This window comes from Cottoperca gobio, chromosome 16, assembly GCF_900634415.1.
Source record: "Cottoperca gobio chromosome 16, fCotGob3.1, whole genome shotgun sequence".
In the NCBI taxonomy this organism is placed as follows: Eukaryota; Metazoa; Chordata; class Actinopteri; order Perciformes; family Bovichtidae; genus Cottoperca; species Cottoperca gobio.
The window spans coordinates 21,687,239-21,705,334 of record NC_041370.1 but is presented as its reverse complement, the minus strand read 5'-3'; the positions used below and the strand labels follow the sequence as shown (position 1 = coordinate 21,705,334).

The 18,096-nt window shown below is 44.1% G+C and overlaps 2 protein-coding genes across 3 annotated transcripts in view; one reads left to right on the top strand and one right to left on the bottom strand.

The window, feature by feature from the left end:
* Window positions 1–6,217, top strand: part of LOC115021237 (uncharacterized) — a 34,325-nt gene extending 28,108 nt beyond the window's left edge. Inside the window, exons 8-11 of the mRNA XM_029451509.1 lie at window positions 1,433–1,571; window positions 4,146–4,228; window positions 4,321–4,417; window positions 4,543–6,217. Coding sequence (XP_029307369.1) covers window positions 1,433–1,571; window positions 4,146–4,228; window positions 4,321–4,417; window positions 4,543–4,710 — 487 coding nt within the window. The 3' untranslated portion in view covers window positions 4,711–6,217. The remainder of the gene's footprint in view (window positions 1–1,432; window positions 1,572–4,145; window positions 4,229–4,320; window positions 4,418–4,542) is intronic.
* zfpm2a (zinc finger protein, FOG family member 2a) overlaps window positions 5,624–18,096 on the bottom strand; it is a 118,491-nt gene continuing 106,018 nt past the window's right edge. For both annotated transcript variants that reach the window (XM_029451507.1, XM_029451508.1), the window contains exons 6-8: window positions 10,344–10,550; window positions 9,427–9,654; window positions 5,624–9,030 (exon numbers count right to left, since the gene is read on the bottom strand). In XM_029451507.1, the coding sequence (XP_029307367.1) occupies window positions 6,488–9,030; window positions 9,427–9,654; window positions 10,344–10,550 (2,978 nt within the window). In that variant the 3' untranslated portion in view covers window positions 5,624–6,487. The remainder of the gene's footprint in view (window positions 9,031–9,426; window positions 9,655–10,343; window positions 10,551–18,096) is intronic.

The following is an 18,096-nucleotide window of genomic DNA, read 5'->3' as shown; positions in this document are numbered from 1 at the left end:
ATGTATATATGTGTATATATATATATATATGTTTTTTGTTTCTTTTTTGCCTTTCCTTGACAGAGGATGGTGTAGAAATGGGGGAGAGAGAGAGAGGAGGGATACTAAATGCAACAAAGGTCCCAAGACCTCTTATATTCCCTGCGCTGTCACCACTAGACTAACAAAGCATATACAAGGTCAAGTTCTGAACGTCACCTGGTCTGTCCTTGGGTATTTCCCCCCCCCCGTTTCTATCATTGTTTTACCTGTACGGTCACTAATGTTTTGGTTTTGCAAAAAAAAACAATGAAAGAACGAACAAACGCATATTAGGCGCATATCTGCAACGTCCGTGGTTATGACTCCTTGGTTCTCATATTTCTCTCTCGCCACATTTCCTGTCTGTATATACACTGCAACTATTAAACATAATAAAAATAAATCTCCTATGTAAAAGAAACTACAACCAAATCTTACAGCAACCCATCCTATAGCTTTTAAAACAGTTCACTAACACCCAAATGTCAACCTCTCGCTGGCCATTAAGGAAGACATTCGGGGATCAGGGGACATTTTATAGACTGGATAATTCAACATATTAATTGGTAAAATAATCAAATGATAAAAAAGTTGCAATGATATTTTATAAAGGTGATTCATAGTTAATCAGATATTGAAATGTACTGTAGGGTAGAATATGCTGCAGAGTCTGGGCCAGATCAGGAGTAAGACGAAGACAGGGACGAGTGTTTCCCGGTGCAGGGGGGCTGGTCTACAGTGTGTTAGCGTGTAGGGGCAGCCTGCGCGGCGATGGCGGCAGCAGGCGCACGGCACTATTGATTGGGCTCCACAGGCTGAGACCAGCCAATTCAGAGCACCAGTGAGCCGAGACCGATTGGGCCTCCTGAGTTACACAATCCCACAGCTCTTCTTCTCTCATCTGCCAAAAAAATAATATTTCTCATTCCCCAGGCAAATGTTTTTGAAGAGAAAGTTTGGGATTCTGGGTTGAAAAAGACTCGAGGAATTGTATGACTTTGCTTGAGACACTGTTATTGTGATCATAAAATCCCCCTTGTTGTTGTAACAGAGCCGTTCAGGACTTCAGCATGTCGTTGTGCAGCACAGATTAAGACTCACTCAACAATATGATGAACACCGTGGTATTCAGATTCAATATATTGTTGATCTGAACTCTACAGTCTCCCTCCCCTTTTAACATCTTTACCTTTTCTCCAAAAAGCTCTGATAAACTGACCTAACGTTACTGTGCCACTTCAAATGAATGCTTAAACTTATTAATGGTTACTCCATGTCTGCTGTAAATAAGTCAGGTCATTGTGCTTTTAGCTTCTTCGGTGGCCAAAACAATCAATGAATGCAGCTTTAAAAGGCAGCATGTTTAAAGTGTTCGACTTTAGTTTGTCTCCTGCCTTGTGTGTTTGTTTAGGTGGGGTAAGCTGATGCCCTCTCTCCAAGCCAGGCAGTTTTCAGCAGCGACAGGGCTGAGCCGCATGCTGATTATCCTCGGGGTGATGGAACCGACGGTTACAGGAGAAAACGTCTCAGAGGAGGTCGTCCAGCGGCAGGTCAGGCTAACACACACACACACACACACACACACACACACACACACACACACACACACACACACACACACACACACACACACACACACAAAACAATGAAATATGCCCAGACTGTTCAAGAAATAAAATTAAAAAAGCAGCTGAAATCTTTATTTTTTAAATGTTTTGTCACATTGAAAATGACACAGCAGGTTGGGGGGGGATATAGTGTAGATATAGTGATACATATAACAAGTCATCAGGGTAGAAAGGTGCTATCATACATTAGATGTTGACATTTATATAGTCGGAAGACGGCACTTCGGTTTTGTCCCTCTGCTCAGACAATTTCTTAAGAATATGAAGGAAACAGTGATGTTTCAGGCCTTTCAAATGAACTCCTACCATCTTTCCTATTCTGCCACAGGATGGTGCTCGTGCAAGAAAAATCATGTCTCCTCCTCAGCAAAGATACGAGCTTGCATGATGATTGCAGAGGCGTTTGTCTTCCTGAATTTGGCATGCTATGATGCCATACGTCATTTTAAAATAAATGAAAATTGAAGTCGTTCCTGGAGCTGACATGACGCTGCAATTGCACTGTATCTTCTGACGCCTGCTGTGTTGTAAACTCAGCCTTTTGACGGGTCATACAGCCTGTGAGGAAAAGGCTGTTAATGTAAGCCGATGAAGTTTCTCTAAAGGAGAAACACTTTAGCACATGTCCACACTCAGATCTGCTGTGAATCTGTTTTACAGACACACACACGCACACACAGCGGTGACACTTCTGCCTGTCATGTAGTCCTGTACTCATTTCTTACCTGCTATGTAGTAATGGATTCTGGTGAGGAACAACAACCAGTATGGTAACATGGAGTGACACCTTATTATAGCGGGGGACAAACACTCATGTTGATGCATTAGGGACATAGCGAAGGAGAGAATGTTTAAGGAAAGCTCTTTTAATAGCCGTTTAATACATTTAATCCATACTGTCCTGCTTCAAAGTCCTTATTTCTACTTGTTTGTAGAACTTTAGTGACCCTCTGTGACATCTCTACATCCGCTCAGCATTACATTTTAGCTGCAGCTGTCTGCATGATGCAATGCCTCGGGATGAATGCGAGCAGATCGTTAAGACGCCTTGTTCTCTGCTGCCAGCTACCCACGATTCGATGGCAGTAGTGATGAGGGACCTATTTCAGCTTTTCAACTTTTACAATTGTTGCCAAGGAGATAAGGACACCATTGTGCTGGAATCCTCCAAGGACACAGAAAGGTTTTGTAGACAGGCTAGTGAAGGTTATAACATTGCACGCACACTCACAAGCTCGCCGGACTCAATAGAGCATGCAGTCCATTTCTCAAGGGCATGTTCTGTAACCACTGCTTAATTGAACCGGAGCAGAATTGTTTGCTTCCATGTTAACGGCACCAAAAGCTATCTGGTCGCATCACATGCGTGTGATAGATGCAGTTAAAGAGGAATTCTGCTCAATTTGAGGTTTCACATCTTTTTCCGGTAGCGCGGTGAGTGTGCCCTGCCCTGAGATGCACAATGTTGTGTCAGCATTCTGTCTGTAGCTGGACACCTACTTCTGTGTCTCATTAAACAAAGAAGTTGCAGCGTTACGTCTCCCTCCCTTTGGATTCAGTCAGTATGATCATACTGTAAATGCAGTAATAAAACATGATGTGGGAGGCTGTTCTAAATAGGGTTAAGCTTTGAGTAGTCGTATATAAATATGTACACGGCATGACTTGCCTCGAGCTTTCCAGAACCTTTTTAAAATTCTTCTGCAGACATTCACTCATATTCCACAAGACACTCCAAGGACTTTTATCTTCCATATTGTCGGACTTCTCTCAATCAATATTCATTGAAATCCAGAGGAGCCTCTCTTGGAACAGCCTGCTCTCATCACGACAATCAACATCCACATCTGAAAATGACTTTAATCAGGAAAAATGTATAACACTTGAAGGATTTCATTGTGAGGCATCTCAACTTGTAAACATTGTACATTTCTTTCAATTCTGTATTACTGCTCCGTCTGGGAACTTTGATGAATTATGCAATCTTTGATTTTATCTGTATATCCTTTGTATTTTCATGTTTGTCCGATTTTGGATTGTGATCCAGGGATCTTGGTTTTTGGATGTGCATACAATGGCCTGAAAACTACATTATATATACATATATTAAAACAAAAATGGCACTTGTAGAGCACAGACCTCCGTCAAGGCCATGCTCTATCTCACACAGTTAATGGACATTTTGTTTTATTTGGGAAACAACTCACCACTTAGCCTGCTTTTCCTGAAAATGTTTGCCTGACACCCCAGTCTGTTTGGTATAACAGATGAACCTACACTACAGTTTGACAAAGTGCCATCTTTGTTAAATGTATGTTTAGTTTGTTAAGTGTATAATGTGTTTGACACATACATACAGTACCATGTGTATTGGCTTCCTCTCTTTTGGTTTCCTCTTGCCTCTTGAGGGTAATGTAGGTGTGTCTTGTCAGCCTTTATGTCTATGGCACTTGAATATCTTTTGTAACTGATTTATTATCTCTATCTGTCTTATAGAAATACTTACTAAGTAACCCTGCCCACCAGAGCAGTGCTGTGGATGAGCATTACTTTTTGAACGAAAGTGCAGCTCAAGTAAGGTATGGTAACACTTTTTGTCATGTGGAAGTCAAGTTGAACATTGAAATATGAAACAACGTTTTAAATGTTTTGTCGTTGTTGTTTTTTAAAGGGATATCACAAAGTTTAAGCCCCTCTCCAGCAGGACGGCAGTGAGTGTGATCACTGGGGATTCCTTTGACCAGCAAATACCAGAACATCTAAACCAGGTGACAATGTTTACTGTAGCTGCACAACTCCATGATGCAATATTAACTCTTGTACAGCGATGGGACAATACTGTAGTAACGCTTGGGTAAAAATCCATAATAAATCATCTTTTTTCCTGTACCAGATGGTAGCTAAGCTTCAAAAGAAGTTTTTGGAGGAGTCTTACCCATCAGCCAATCACATTCATATAAAAGGAGCAGACCGGCGAATGATCTACAAGAAGCCATCTGCCATCAGCCAGCACCTGAGGAAGCTAGTCAACCAGCGACAAGGCAAACAGCAGAGCGGGTGACCCCTGGCCAACATGTAACAATACCCCAGACACGGACAGGGGAACCATTGAATATGTTTAAATATTCAATAACATACTCAAGTTATCTTTTTCCCTTTCCCTTCAGCAATCTGTAAAGACTGTGTACATGTCGACTAAGGTTCATCAAGAAGTCAGTTTTTGAACATGTTTTTTGCACAGCTCTGCTTCTTTGGAAGCTTTTACATTTAAAATAACTGGAGGGGGTTTCAGTGTGATGAAATATTTGCTGTCTTAGATTCAGAAAATCCTATCGTTCAAGTTGTTATTTCAGTTTCTTTTACCTGATAGCCAGAGACAAAAATTAATACATTACCCCTTATCAACGTAAAGGCCACACACGTCAATTCTCAACCTGATACTTTATTTTAATCTATTTCAGTTCTGTATTAATATTGTTATAGCCACAGGGAAAAGTGAATTGAGTTCCTCTCTCTCTGTCATTAGTTACTTATTGAGTTAAATCACAACCCGATATGGACCTCTACCTTTGGATTTGCTTTGATTTGATTAATTTGCGAAACAGATGATTATGGCCTGCAAAGCTAATTCTTGATTTTTGTACTTTTGCATCAATTTTTAAGTGTTCTGTACATATTTGTGGCAAACATGAACCATTTGGCTGGGTAAACAGGAGTGTGAAAGAAAGACCAGACAACAATGGTTTATCCTGAGGATTTAAGTTTAATTATGACACCACATCAAAATAAAAATTTCCAACAGATCTGGAATTTAATTCCATCCATATACATGCATAGCAACAACGTTTTAAGAAACATTTTCTCCCATAATCAGGACATTGGAATGATCATTTTACATCAGTATTCCCACTGAAACTCCCACCCATCTTGTTCATCAGCAATAAACTTAATTCTTGTACAACTTCTTTTTTTTCCCTTTGGGGTTACAAATAATTATATGCACAGTCCCCATTTCATAATACTGCTTTCAGTAATGTTCCCTCATTTACAAAGTATTGCATTGAGAGCAAATTTCAAAAAGGGAGACCAAAGTGTATCATCAAACAGAAATACGAGTACTATACAAGAATGCTGCCATCCTCATGAAAACATCCACATCTGAGTTGAAGAAAAGAGACAGGGACAAACAGCCACATATGTATGCAAAGCCTTGTGTATATGCCAAAATGTGAGATGCAGGGTTGTGCCTGGTTATCACCCCCAAATGGTGATTTTTTTTTTAAGGCAAACAAGTCATTTGTAGCAATCTGCAAGTGACATTTTGAGCATATACAGAAACTGGTACAGCAAATAAGAATACACAAGTGCCTCAGTAGCTATTTTTGTGTCTAAAATGCATCTCATTTTTGTATTGTCTATTTGTTTCATTGAGCCTACACTACAGTGTAAACAATATGTGTGCTACACAAGAATGACTATACAATAACATTACAAACAACTCTGATATAAATTTCATTTTGAATTTAAATTAAGATCACTACTCCTATTAATACTGATTGTAAAATAAATTAATGTGAAAGTGGCACCAATATTATTCTTGATTCATTTTTCTTTTCTTTTTCTTTTTTAACCAATGGTTTTGCATTTTTAAGTCTTAAAACGATGAAAGAAGAAGCTTCTCTTGATTGTCCACAAGCAGCGTTTAGCACTGCATGATGCACTATTCCAGACACAACAGTGTACCAAAACAAAGGAGAAAAAGGGTAAAAGTTGTGGGGGAGGGGAGGGGGTGGGACGGTGTGGGAGGGAGAAGAAGAACGTGTCTTATTCTTCTGAACTTATTTTACATGCTCTGCAGCATGTGATGAACAGTAAAACTTCTTATGGGTAATAAAGTTTGACAGGTTGTTGAACTGGATATCACAGAGGCGGCAGTACTTGCCACTTCCAGAGCCGTTCACACCTTTGTTGGCAGGGGGTGGCGCTTCCTCGTTTGGGGACTTGGAGGAAGGTGACATGTTCTCGTTGGAGTCGGCCTGGTTCTCGGTGGCCCACGTAGGTGAGGGATTGGGAGGTTGGCCGTCAGGCTGGGGCTGATTCTCCTGCTGTGGTGGAGCTGTGCCTGAACGCTCCTCGGGCTTGTGCCCCCCGTTGACGATGACCATGCCCCGGTTTTTGGGCAGTAGGGGTAGGGGCTCCTTGCCAGGGTGGGGACAGCCATTAGCAGCCGGCGGCTGGGCTTGCTCTCTGGTTGTTCCTGTCTCTCCTCCTGCCCCTCCTCCCCCATTAACACCTTGCTCCTGTTCGCTGGCCTCTCCCTGCATCGCTGGTCCCCCAGTCACATAATCGGTTGACTTTATCCCAAAATACGGCGATATTTGCTCAGGACCTTTCATCTTCTTTATTGCTCCGGGATAAAGGCAGTGGGGCAGAAACATATTCTTGTTCTCATCTTTTGATGGGATGAGCTGAGGCTCAGCAAAAGACTTGACTCCCGGCACAGACCCCAGGTGAGGGGGGAACATGCCACCATTCTGTACCATGACCTTCCCATTGCCATTCTTCTCACATTTGCCGGGGCTCTTATCGTAGACGTCATCAAGGTTGTTATTGACTTCACTCTTCACATCTGGAAACATGGTCGGCTCCAGGCTGCCAGTCTCATTGTGTTGTTGCTGCTGTTGTGGTAGTTGTTGAGCGGCGGCGGCAGCAGTGGCAGCGGCTGTTGCAGGGCAAAAGTTCTGTTTGTGCGCCAGGTAGTTCTCCACTTTGTTAAAACTTATCTTGCAGACTGCACATTCGTGATAGTCCAAAAGTCTTTTAGGGGAGCTACATGTCTTGTCAGAAATTGGCGAACACTTTTTGCTGAGATCAATGGGAGTGTCCAGCTCCTGCTGCTCCACTGTATTGCATTTGGGAGCCATAATAGGTTTAGTGACAGTCAGAGAGGCCTCCAGGTGTTTGGGTACCATACCAGGGAAGATGTCACAGCGTGGGTGGAAGCGTTCTGCTAGGCTCTCTACAGCTTCCTGGGATGTACAAGGGTTCATAGGAGGAACTCCGAGGAAACCGGGCTGACCCATAGGGGGCCTCTGGTGGTCCTGGTCAGGGAGACACATCTCATACATCTTCCTGCGCTTGCGGGCCCTTATGGTCCTCTGCATGGAGGGTACCTTGTTGCTGGACATGCGTTTCATTGGTGGGTCATGACGGGTGGCACAGTAGTACTGCTTGTGGACCATGAAGGTCTCATGGCGGCTGAAGGTGATATTGCAAGCCTCGCAGGTTGTCTTGTTTGGGTCATTGTCACTTTCCACCAAACCCGTAGTGGGGCTTTTTCCCTCCATCGGCTTGCCATTCAGCCTTTCCTCAGCCCCAGTTGGGGTAGAGACCTTCTTCACCTGTGCTGCTAGATCCTTATCAGACCCTTTAACTCCAGCATTGATCATTTCCAACACATTGGAGTTGAGACTGCCAGACTGCAGGAGGTGGTTGTCGGCGTCTGTAGGGTGGCAACTGGTCAACATGCTAACAGAACTGTGACCACTGTTGGGGCTCACTGCCTCAGGAACCTTATCTGAGAGGGCGGAGAAGTCGGGGGACTTTGCCATGTGTTGCCAGCGGCTGTTACAGTAGTGCTTTTTGTGGACCAAATAGTTGTCTAGGTTGCTGAAGGTGATATTGCATTCGAAACAGGTGGCCCCTTTGGGCATAAGAGGACTGTAGATGACAGGGGGGTAGCTGTTCCCTCCATGGCGCAGCCTCCGGTGAACTAGCTCTGACATTTTAGCCAGAATCTCAGAAGCCTGCGGGACTACTGAAATGTCTTGGGAGAAAGCAAACTGAGACAAGAAGGGGCCCATGGGAAATGTAGGCATGTTATGCTGCACAGGGGAGGAGGCCAGCCGGGGGCTGGAGGGCTCAGACTTGATCCTAGTGTAAGAAAAACTGGCTTTGCTGCCTGGGTGAGCCTCTCCCTTCTGAATGGACAGCATGGGTTTCTTCTCAGCCTTGTCAGCCTCTCCGTCTGTGCTGGTCTCCTTGCTGAGGGCCCCTTTGGGACTTCCCAGCAGAGCATCCTTCCTGTTGGCCAGCTCAGCGCGGGCCTGCTGCTGCTGGAGGCTTTCCTCAAGCCCCCTGGGGGAATGCTCGGTGCCGTCGCCTTCCCTGTGAAGTTTGCTGCCGTGCCCATGTAAGTCCTGATGCTGTAAGAGTTCCCTGTGGCTCTGGAAGCTGATATGGCAGTGATTGCATCTGAAGGCCGCCTGTGACAGGTGAGACATGATGTGATGCTGGAATGTAATAAGAGAATCTGCCGTGTAGTTACAGATTGTGCATTTCAAGCTGGTGCCAGGAGGGAGGCTCTCTTCCATTTTGACACCTGTGAAGGAGATAAAAGGGAGAAATGCTCAGAATCTCGCCTCCCACTTCTCCTTTAGAGTTAACTGTAGAAACCATCAAACGCTCATGCATTATGCCAAGCTTTTTTCCATCCACTAGATATTTTTTTGCTCAAGGATAAACTGTCAACTATGCTAGCTGACAGCAGGATATGTATATTTTTGAAAGGAAATGACAGTCATTTTTCCAAACCTGTGTAAAACTCTGTCCCTGTGTTATATTTCTTTCTAAAACACCTTTCAGACCCACTTTCTTAAAAAACTGATTGAAAGTAGCCATCTTTAAGAATCGTAATATGAAAAGAAAAATGTTTAATCTGTTGAATATTGAATCTATTTTCTGCACAAACTTTTTGATTCATGACATTGTCACTTACCACTGTGTGAGCTGCTCAAGTGTATTTCCAGGGCCCTGGCTCCAGAGAAGCTCTTGGTGCACTGTGGGAAGGGGCACATACTGGGGGTGTGGTGGGGCCCGCTATCGTTGTCGTCCACAACCGTCTCTGGTTCCCTCTGTCGCCCACTGCAATAGTACATCAGATGGGCCTGCAGGTTCCTCTCGCTCCTAAACCAGATTCCACATGCCTTGCAGGGGAAGATGTCCTCTGGAGGGACAAGGAAGTGGACAAAGGGGACATGATATCAGGATATGTATTGTACTTTCATATTTATGCATAAGTATAAAGATAAAGAGCTTGCACACACACATACTCCTCTTCTATACTTCTACAGTTCTGACTCTCAAAGCCTGCATTAAAAGGCTTTTCCACCAAATCCTCAGCTGCTACATATCGCTGTGTTGCTACCACTCGGTTGGTGCCCTTTCTCAAGGGCAAACAAGAACACTGGACCATCTGCTTACAGAAGCCTCCCTGTCGAGCTGAACCCAGATAGCCCTCGCTAAGTAAACAAACACACTATTTGCATGAGGTGTGTATTTTGCAATTAACACGTTAGTTCGAGCCTCAGTGCATTTATGTGAACCCAAAACTTGAAGGTCGATGGCTCTTATCTCCAGTGCAGAGACTCATCTGGGTTAATCTACGCCCGGCGGAGACGACGCTCCTTGTTAAGCAGGTGACTGAGTGCAGGCTGTGGACTGGTGTGTGTGTGTGTGTGTGTGTGTGTGTGTGTGTGTGTGTGTGTGTGTGTGTGTGTGTGTGTGTGTGTGAGAGAGACAGAAAGGGAGAAAGAAGAGAGAAGTGCATGCATGTGTGATTGTGCGTGTTTTAACAAAAGCACGTCTTGTTCCAGCTCCGTGTGCGTGCGCTGGTGTTGGTGCACGGACACTCACTGTTGACGATGGCAGTGGGCAGGATGGAAGCCATCGCGGCCTGCTGCGGCAGGAGCTGGATGCTGTCCAGCAGCCTGGCTGGGTACATGCCCTCGCTCAGAGACATGTGGTTCACCGCCTGCAGACGTGAGTCAAAGTCCACCGCAAACGCCACCAGCTCCTCGCCCTCCATCATGTTCTTGGTGGTGGTGCACCATAGTTGGCCACCTGGACAAAAAAGAGATAGAGACATTTAAATGCTTGCTGCGAGAGAAGAAAAAGCGTTGCTGTTTGTATACATGAGTAATTCTGGACTTAAATGTCAGGGTATTATGCAACACAAGAAATTATATTTGTGTATGCCTTGGATGGCGCACAACATCTCAAAGACTAATTTTAATGGCGTGTTGCATAACGGTATGCAGTTGAAACAGCAGAGTGGAATTTCCTTTGTGGTCCTCACAGCATGGAAAAACGACATTTAAATATTTCAGCAGCCACATGTCTTTCCAAAATCAGTGCCCACATTACTCACATTATGCTGTTTTAATGCCATTTTTCAATGCTGTGAGCATTCATCTCCATTGTTTTGGCGTGGAAGCAGAAATTTCCGAGACAGATATCTAAAACGCTGTTCAAATAAAACCAAAACTATACAACCAAAGGTAAATGAGAAAATGTGTTTTTGTAAAGTGGGTGAAAAGATCATTTATTTATTTTTTCTGTCACTCAAACGTCTTTTTAGGCTACCAGGCGCTCATATCCAGAAGCAAGGCAAACCTCAGCTGGGGTAAACTGTAGCCTACAGTGCTGTTGTCAGCTAGAACACTGAGACAGGTCCTTCATATTATTAGATTGTTGTGTTTTGGGATTAAGCATTCCTCTGAAATCTTCTGAACATATTCATTAAGTCAGGGGAAGGGGGAGGGGGCAGGAGGAAGGAAGGGGGGTAGAGGGAGAGAGTGAAGGTTTTAGCTTAGATAATATTTATCTCAGCACATGACAGGCTTTTCAGCTGCACTTCATTTTCCATTGAAGAGATTAAAGTTTTTAATATGACTATTTACAGAAATCTGGCGTGGGAGATAACAACAAACTATGATACGCTCCTGCTAAATGGCAGAATTAGGACATTGTTTCTGAGGAAAGCTGGACAATTAATTAAAGCACGCTGTTAGCTTTCAAAGATGTGCAAACATACCGACGGAGTGTCAGGCTGAGAGGGGACATGTGATTTGAGCCCTGGCTGATGTGAAAGAAAAGAGAGTCCTGAGGAGAGGTGTGAAGGCTGGGGGACGCGGCTCGAAAGCCCCCCACACATGTGGAACACTGATTACTCATGTTTACACAAAACCTGTGAATCACCAGGTTTAAAACCGCCCTGTAGACACGGTGAAGGTGCTCAAGTACGGCTCTGAATGAAAACAATCCACTTTTCTGTGGATTTACTAGAAATGGAAAACTACAGTAGGGGATGAAAACAGAGCCACCATGACTCTACACTATTACGGCATGCTTTATGTATAAATCATGTTAAGTTTCTCCACTGAATTGCCCCATTATTTTAATGCAAAATTGAATATTTCAGATTTCACATCGCTGTTTTGATTGAAACCTTTTTCCAGCCCTTCCTATCTGCTGGTGAAGCACGGAAAATTAGACCAGCACAAACGTGTCAAAGGAGTGAAATAGTATTAAAATATGCTATCTTTCAAAGTCCCATTTGTGTGCAGGCTTCCTCCCCGTGTGTGTGTCTGCGTGAGCGTGTGCATGTCAGCGCCACTTTAAAGAGCAGTGCCTATCTGTCGGCCAATCTGCTGTGACGAGACACACACTTCAGGCCGCTCCACTTCATCGTTTTGATTCTGTCATACCACACACTGCCTGGAGAGGCCCTTTGAATTTTTATCTCCTAATTAAAATAACAAAACTCCTCTCCACTGTCTGCCCAAGTTACCATCAAGGTAGATACAAACTGCCACTGACAATGGCGGGGAATATATCGCAGTCATAGCCACAAAAGTTTCTCGCCTCTGAATGGATCTTTTAGTTCAGACGCGCTTCGCTTACAAAGAGAATTATGAACTATAGGCCCTAAAGCTCAGATACAAATCAGTGGTTTTTTGGATTAATCTCAATCAAAGATACTGAACGCTCTCCTCAGCTGAAAAGAAGTAGGTGATGTGGAGTCTGATGGAAATGTTTTAGTGCGTTTTGACGGCGGCATATGCACTCAGAATACATCCCTTCAGTCAAGAATGCTACAGATCCATCTGTTGTGTGTGAGAATGCTGGAAGTGAGTTTTAGGGCTGCGTGTCCCAGTTTTACTGAGCTACACAAAACCCAGAGGCAGCACTTGTTACAGTCACTCAACCAAGACAACGTAGTAAGATACATGTGCTCGGGCTACAGGATTATGGTTTAAACTACACCTACGTTGTCATCAGAATTAGAAATCAGAGCTGTGTCTCTCGGGTTTCTGACAGTTTTTACTGGAATGTTTTGTATTATGCATCTATATTTGAGTTTTTTCTGAAATGCATCGTGATCCTGTTTACCTAATATGACATAAGGAATGTAACACTTAAATATCTACATACAGTATATATGCAAGTACACATGTGTATCTACAGTGCATGTATGTGCAGAATGATGTCATTTTCATGCACATATGAGGAGATGCAAGGCAGAGAAATGAAAGCCAGAAGACAGCACCGAGGCGTCAGGTGGGCAACAGACAAAAACAATATTCCATGAAGGACCTCTCACGGAAGATTGGTCATGGCTGTTTCCCTCTGACAGCCTTTTCATGACAGGTGATTTTAATCGCAGAAACACAGGTGAGCCACCTATAACAATGGCATGATCCGTATGAAAGAGGGAGCGAGGAGGGGGGGTCAAGAGTTAGAGCAAAAGACCAAAACGGTAAGTGGTGAAAGTGGGGGAAAGGCTGGGAAAATTGCAGCTTGTGATTTGCACTTGTTTGCCTGCTAACTGTCTGCAGTGAGCCGCCTTTGTGCAGTGGCCAATGCAGTTGGAATGAAGGCTATTGTCTAAATCCTCCTGCAGAGCACCTGATAAAAGAATAAAGAACTATGACATATTCTAAAAACAATGGAGGAATTAAGGGGAGACAATAGGCCAGCTGCCTCATTAAAACAATCAAAAACGGCATCCTGTACGTAGTCCAGATAATTAAAAACCACTGCTTCCTACAGTCTCTCAATACCATATCCACCAGCTCACCGAGGCCCCGAGACTATGGCTCTGCTGGCTAAATGCCCTCTTCCCTCTCTTCCCTTTGATTAATGCTTTATTTGAACATGCAGTTGAAGATGAACATATGAAGGAATTCATGAAACAAAATTATAATGCAAACCCTTCCCTTCTATAAGTACTTATAAACTAATCAAATGTCTCAGGATGAATCACGGGGACTCGGGGCGTGTGTCGCCTCCCCTTTGCCTAAAGCCCCGAGAGATTTCAAAGTGCAAGCATCACAGGGCATTTTTTAATTTTCTCACTTTAAATGACTTTATAAGAAAACGGATGTGTACAGTATCTGTGTATGTACGGGGGGAGGGAGGGAGAATAGAGCACGAGATACTTGAGCAGGAATAATTTGTATTATTTTTGGCTCCCTGCAAACCGCTAGCACCACCATATCTTAATGAAGCCGCAAACAAATCTCTCATGCCTCGTGCAAAAGCTGAGAGACAACAAAGCGGCAGAAATAACAGAAGGGCCCGGATAATTAAACTGGCCTGAAGACAGGTATTCAAATGTTGGTGTGTAAACAGCACAACTCTTTAATAGTTTAGCTGTAAAATGCGTAGTTAAGCACATCAGCACTTGCCTCTCCCATCTGTCCAAACACATTACCGTTGCAGAGGCCATTACAGCACTGGAGTACATACCCACTGCACCACAGCCACATATTATGGTAGCGGTTGAATGGGGCTTCTGGGAAAACTAACACTGGCCCATTGGCATTACCTGAATGCATCAATGGGTCATGTATTATAGAGCATCACGGTGGATGACCACTTTATACATTTTAAAGAGCAAAAATCTATATTAGCAGTGTGTCATTTTCTTTTGTCAAGCCTCGTGCTGACTTGTTCTTTTTTCCCTTGGTTTGGTAATTCTGCTCCTTTAAGTTCTCATCTCTGTCTATTGGCTCCGCGCTAACTGCTGGTCTTAATTGTGAAGTGAGGCTAGTGGTGCCTGAAGCCACAGAGAGGGTTGTAATTAAAGACCTCTACTCTTCTTGTCTTCAAATCAGCTCCAACTCCTCCTGGTCAAATGGGAACAAGCTCGTCGCACCTGCGAATATCAAGTAGCTGCGTGTTGTTAAGTTAACTACCACTTTTTTTATTTTAACAAAGCTTTATCATAGGAGGAGTACATTACAACTTCCCCCAGTCAACTTTCCTGGATCTTGTGAAAATATTTATCACAGATGAATAATATCTGTATCTACACCTGACAGCAGACGGTGCTGCGACAAACGCTAAACAAAGCTTCCTCATGAATACTGGTAAATATTTAGACTGCTTCTGGATCATCACAGTTGAACACATTAGGATGACTCATGGCTGTCAAGCTCGCCTTCACAGAAAGCGAGCAGCGGAGAGGAGAAGCTGAGTTAGAGAACATCATTCACAGGGTCAAACAAGCTTACTATTATTGACGGTACACTAAACTAGAATTAGCTGACTCTACTATTATTTCACTAAAGCACTCTCTCCTCCGCTCTAGCTCTCCTTCACTCTCATCCACCTCCTCCTTCTCATGTTCTGTCTGGGCCACTAGGAGGCACTCTTCTCATGCTCAAGCTGCAGACGGTGGATGTTTTTGCTGTGATGATGCAGAGACTCAGACATGGCAGAGCAGCGTAGTCGCCAGTCTGCCTATACATCCTCGCAGGTAGGTGCTAAAGATCTTACTCTCATGAGAAATGTATTTGGATCAAGAGGCATTCTTCCGACCTTATTTCGTCTTGAATTTTTCCTGCGAATTACGTCATGTAATCGTAAATGTGGGACTAAAATCTCCTATGATTTTTTTTCACGTTTAATAATCTTTTGTCTGTTTTTGCTGCATTGCTGTAATGGCAGTAATCAAGCACGCCAGACTGGTTTTAACACCTTTTATATTTCTAAAATAAAAAAAATTGTAGCAGGACAAATCTGCTGTTTTTGCAGAGAAATAAATACTGTTCAATAAATATATGTTTACAGAGCCCTGACTCGCCTTGTCTTGCCTGACACCCCAAACCCCCAGATTTCCCTCCTTTTTGCACGACAGCGTACTGACTAATTTTAGCATCAAGTGTTTTTGCAGATATAGCCAGTACGGAGAGCTCATGGATGGCCTCGAGCGAATGGCACGCGGGTCAGAATCCACAAATTAAAAAGTCCTCCCAGGGGAGCCTCATACACGCCGCTCTCTCTATAGTATACATTCACAGGCAACAAAGACATAAAAGCAGCACAGCACCGAACAATGTCATTCAACACACGTTTATGAACTGTTTGAAGACACGGAAAACAGTTGAAAAAAAAAAAAATCTATCAATGATGTGATTCAGCACATGTTTTACTGAGTAAAAATTAAATGTTTCACTTTGAAATTAAAAGACGTTTCTCTGCCTGCTAGTCTCTGGAGACTCGTGTAGCTTTTTCAATACAGTGAGAACAATACTGGCAGGAGGATGTTTGCCTGGTAATAGTGTTGTAATCATTTTGATAGAGAAAAGAAAAATGGAGATGTGAATTAGCAGCTATTTTTGCTCAGCTAGAGTGCAACCACAGAGCTTGAATATTTAAATTTCAGTTTATCATACAAATGTATACATTTTCCACTGAAATTCATTAAATGGAGGAACATTTAACTCCAAACATCACCTGATTTACTATGATTTTTAAATCAACTATTTAAATCCCAAAATAATTTTCTTTTGGACATTTTCCTTTTTTTCCAAACAAATAAAAAGGTTCTCCCACGAACTGGAAATGAGAACATTTGACGCTTTCTATAATGCAGGTAACACATTCGTTGCTGTCAGTGTAAGACAATAAATTCCTCCAGTACAAAGCTGTTCTTCCTCATTAGCTGCCACACACAGTCAGCTCCTCCCTGTCCACCGTAAAGTGGAGTAGACTATTAAAGGAAAGCTGTGACTGGCTCCTCTCCTCCGCTCCGCTCTGCTTTATTCTTTATTTGGACAGGTTTGTCCCATTGAGCTCTCTATTAGCTCTCCTTCTCTGCGGGTAGTGCTGCCTGTGTCCTGGTTGTGGCCGGTCGACATGTGTTTACTGCGGCCCCTGCTGCGGCGGCAGGCTGGTCGGGGGCCCGTCCTGACCAAGCCCTGCTAATGGGACCAGAAGACCCCTCATGACAGGGCGCTGCTGTGATGAGCACCACAGCAGACCCTACCCCTCCCTCCACTCCAGCTGCGGCCCCATGGCCCATGTCCCCCTACCCATCATGCCTCGGCGGGAGCAGGTGAACGGCGGTGGGCCAACGCCGGTGAGCTCGGTTTTCCTGGGAGAGCAGCTCGCCATCGCCATGCGCCTCAGTGGTTCCTCCAACATGGCTCCGGCCCTACGCCACATGGACTGGCTTGCCAGTCTGTGTGGTTTTTAGTGTGTGTGTGTGTGTGTGTGTGTGTGTGTGTGTGTGTGTGTGTGTGTGTGTGTGTGTGTGTGGGGGTGTATGGTGGATGCCAACCCTAATGCAAATGCTTGCCGTTTAAAAAATGGGAGCTTCTCTCCTCCTCTGTCTCTCCTCTTTGGAAAGGTCTATTTTGGCCTTCTGGTGCTGGCAGTTATTCTTTTCCTCTCCAGAAGGACAGAGAGCCAAGGAGATGCACCTGTCATCCATTTTGAAATTCAACATTATTGATCTGGTCATGAGGAATGGAATTTATGTGTGTTTGTCTCTTTGATTTGTGCCTTAAAAACATCGACATTTCAAGTGTTTCCGTGCCTTAATTACAGGCGTATTGCTTATTTAGTTTTCACAGCACAGCAACACACAGAAAGAATACACACACACACTCACACACGTACACACAGTGTCTGACACACACCTACACACCCCAATCACCGGTGCAACATCCCAGCATGCCCTCTGTCTCTGCACCCCTGTAATTCTACATATTGCTTAAAGTATGTGCTAATTAAATTTTCTGTCGGTTTGCAAGAGAAATAAATAATCTGCGGCTAAAAGGCCTAATTGCGTTTGTCACATTGTGTCTCGGTGGCTGGTGCATCGGGAGCACAGCCGCTGCCCTTGCTCATTGCCATTCTGTCGTCCTGGCAAGCCCCCGCGCTGCCCCAGGTATCACCACGCGGCCATCTGGAGCCGACATCTGTCTCTCTATTGATCACAAGGGTTTAGCACTTGATCAAACAGACTGCGACAGGAAATTGCTCTTTTCCCCACAGAAAAGGCCAATCGCCTGCGTGAGGGTAATAGAGTGGAACTGAGTTGCAGCACCAGCGAGGTGGGCAGGCGGGCACGGGCACAGCCAGGCAGGCAGCGGCACGGCGGTGTCAGCCGCTGTGGAGGTGGCACCAGTGCTAGAGTCCACTGCCATGTTACCAGGACCATGTTTCTAACCTTTCTGCTGCAACAGCACCCCAGTAACAAATTATAATTCACAAACATGCAAATTTGAAATTTTCCACTCAGAGCACCTCATTGTGAATCTGTGTATGCATGCAGAAGATGAGCCCATCACCTCTGATTAAATTCATTTGAAGA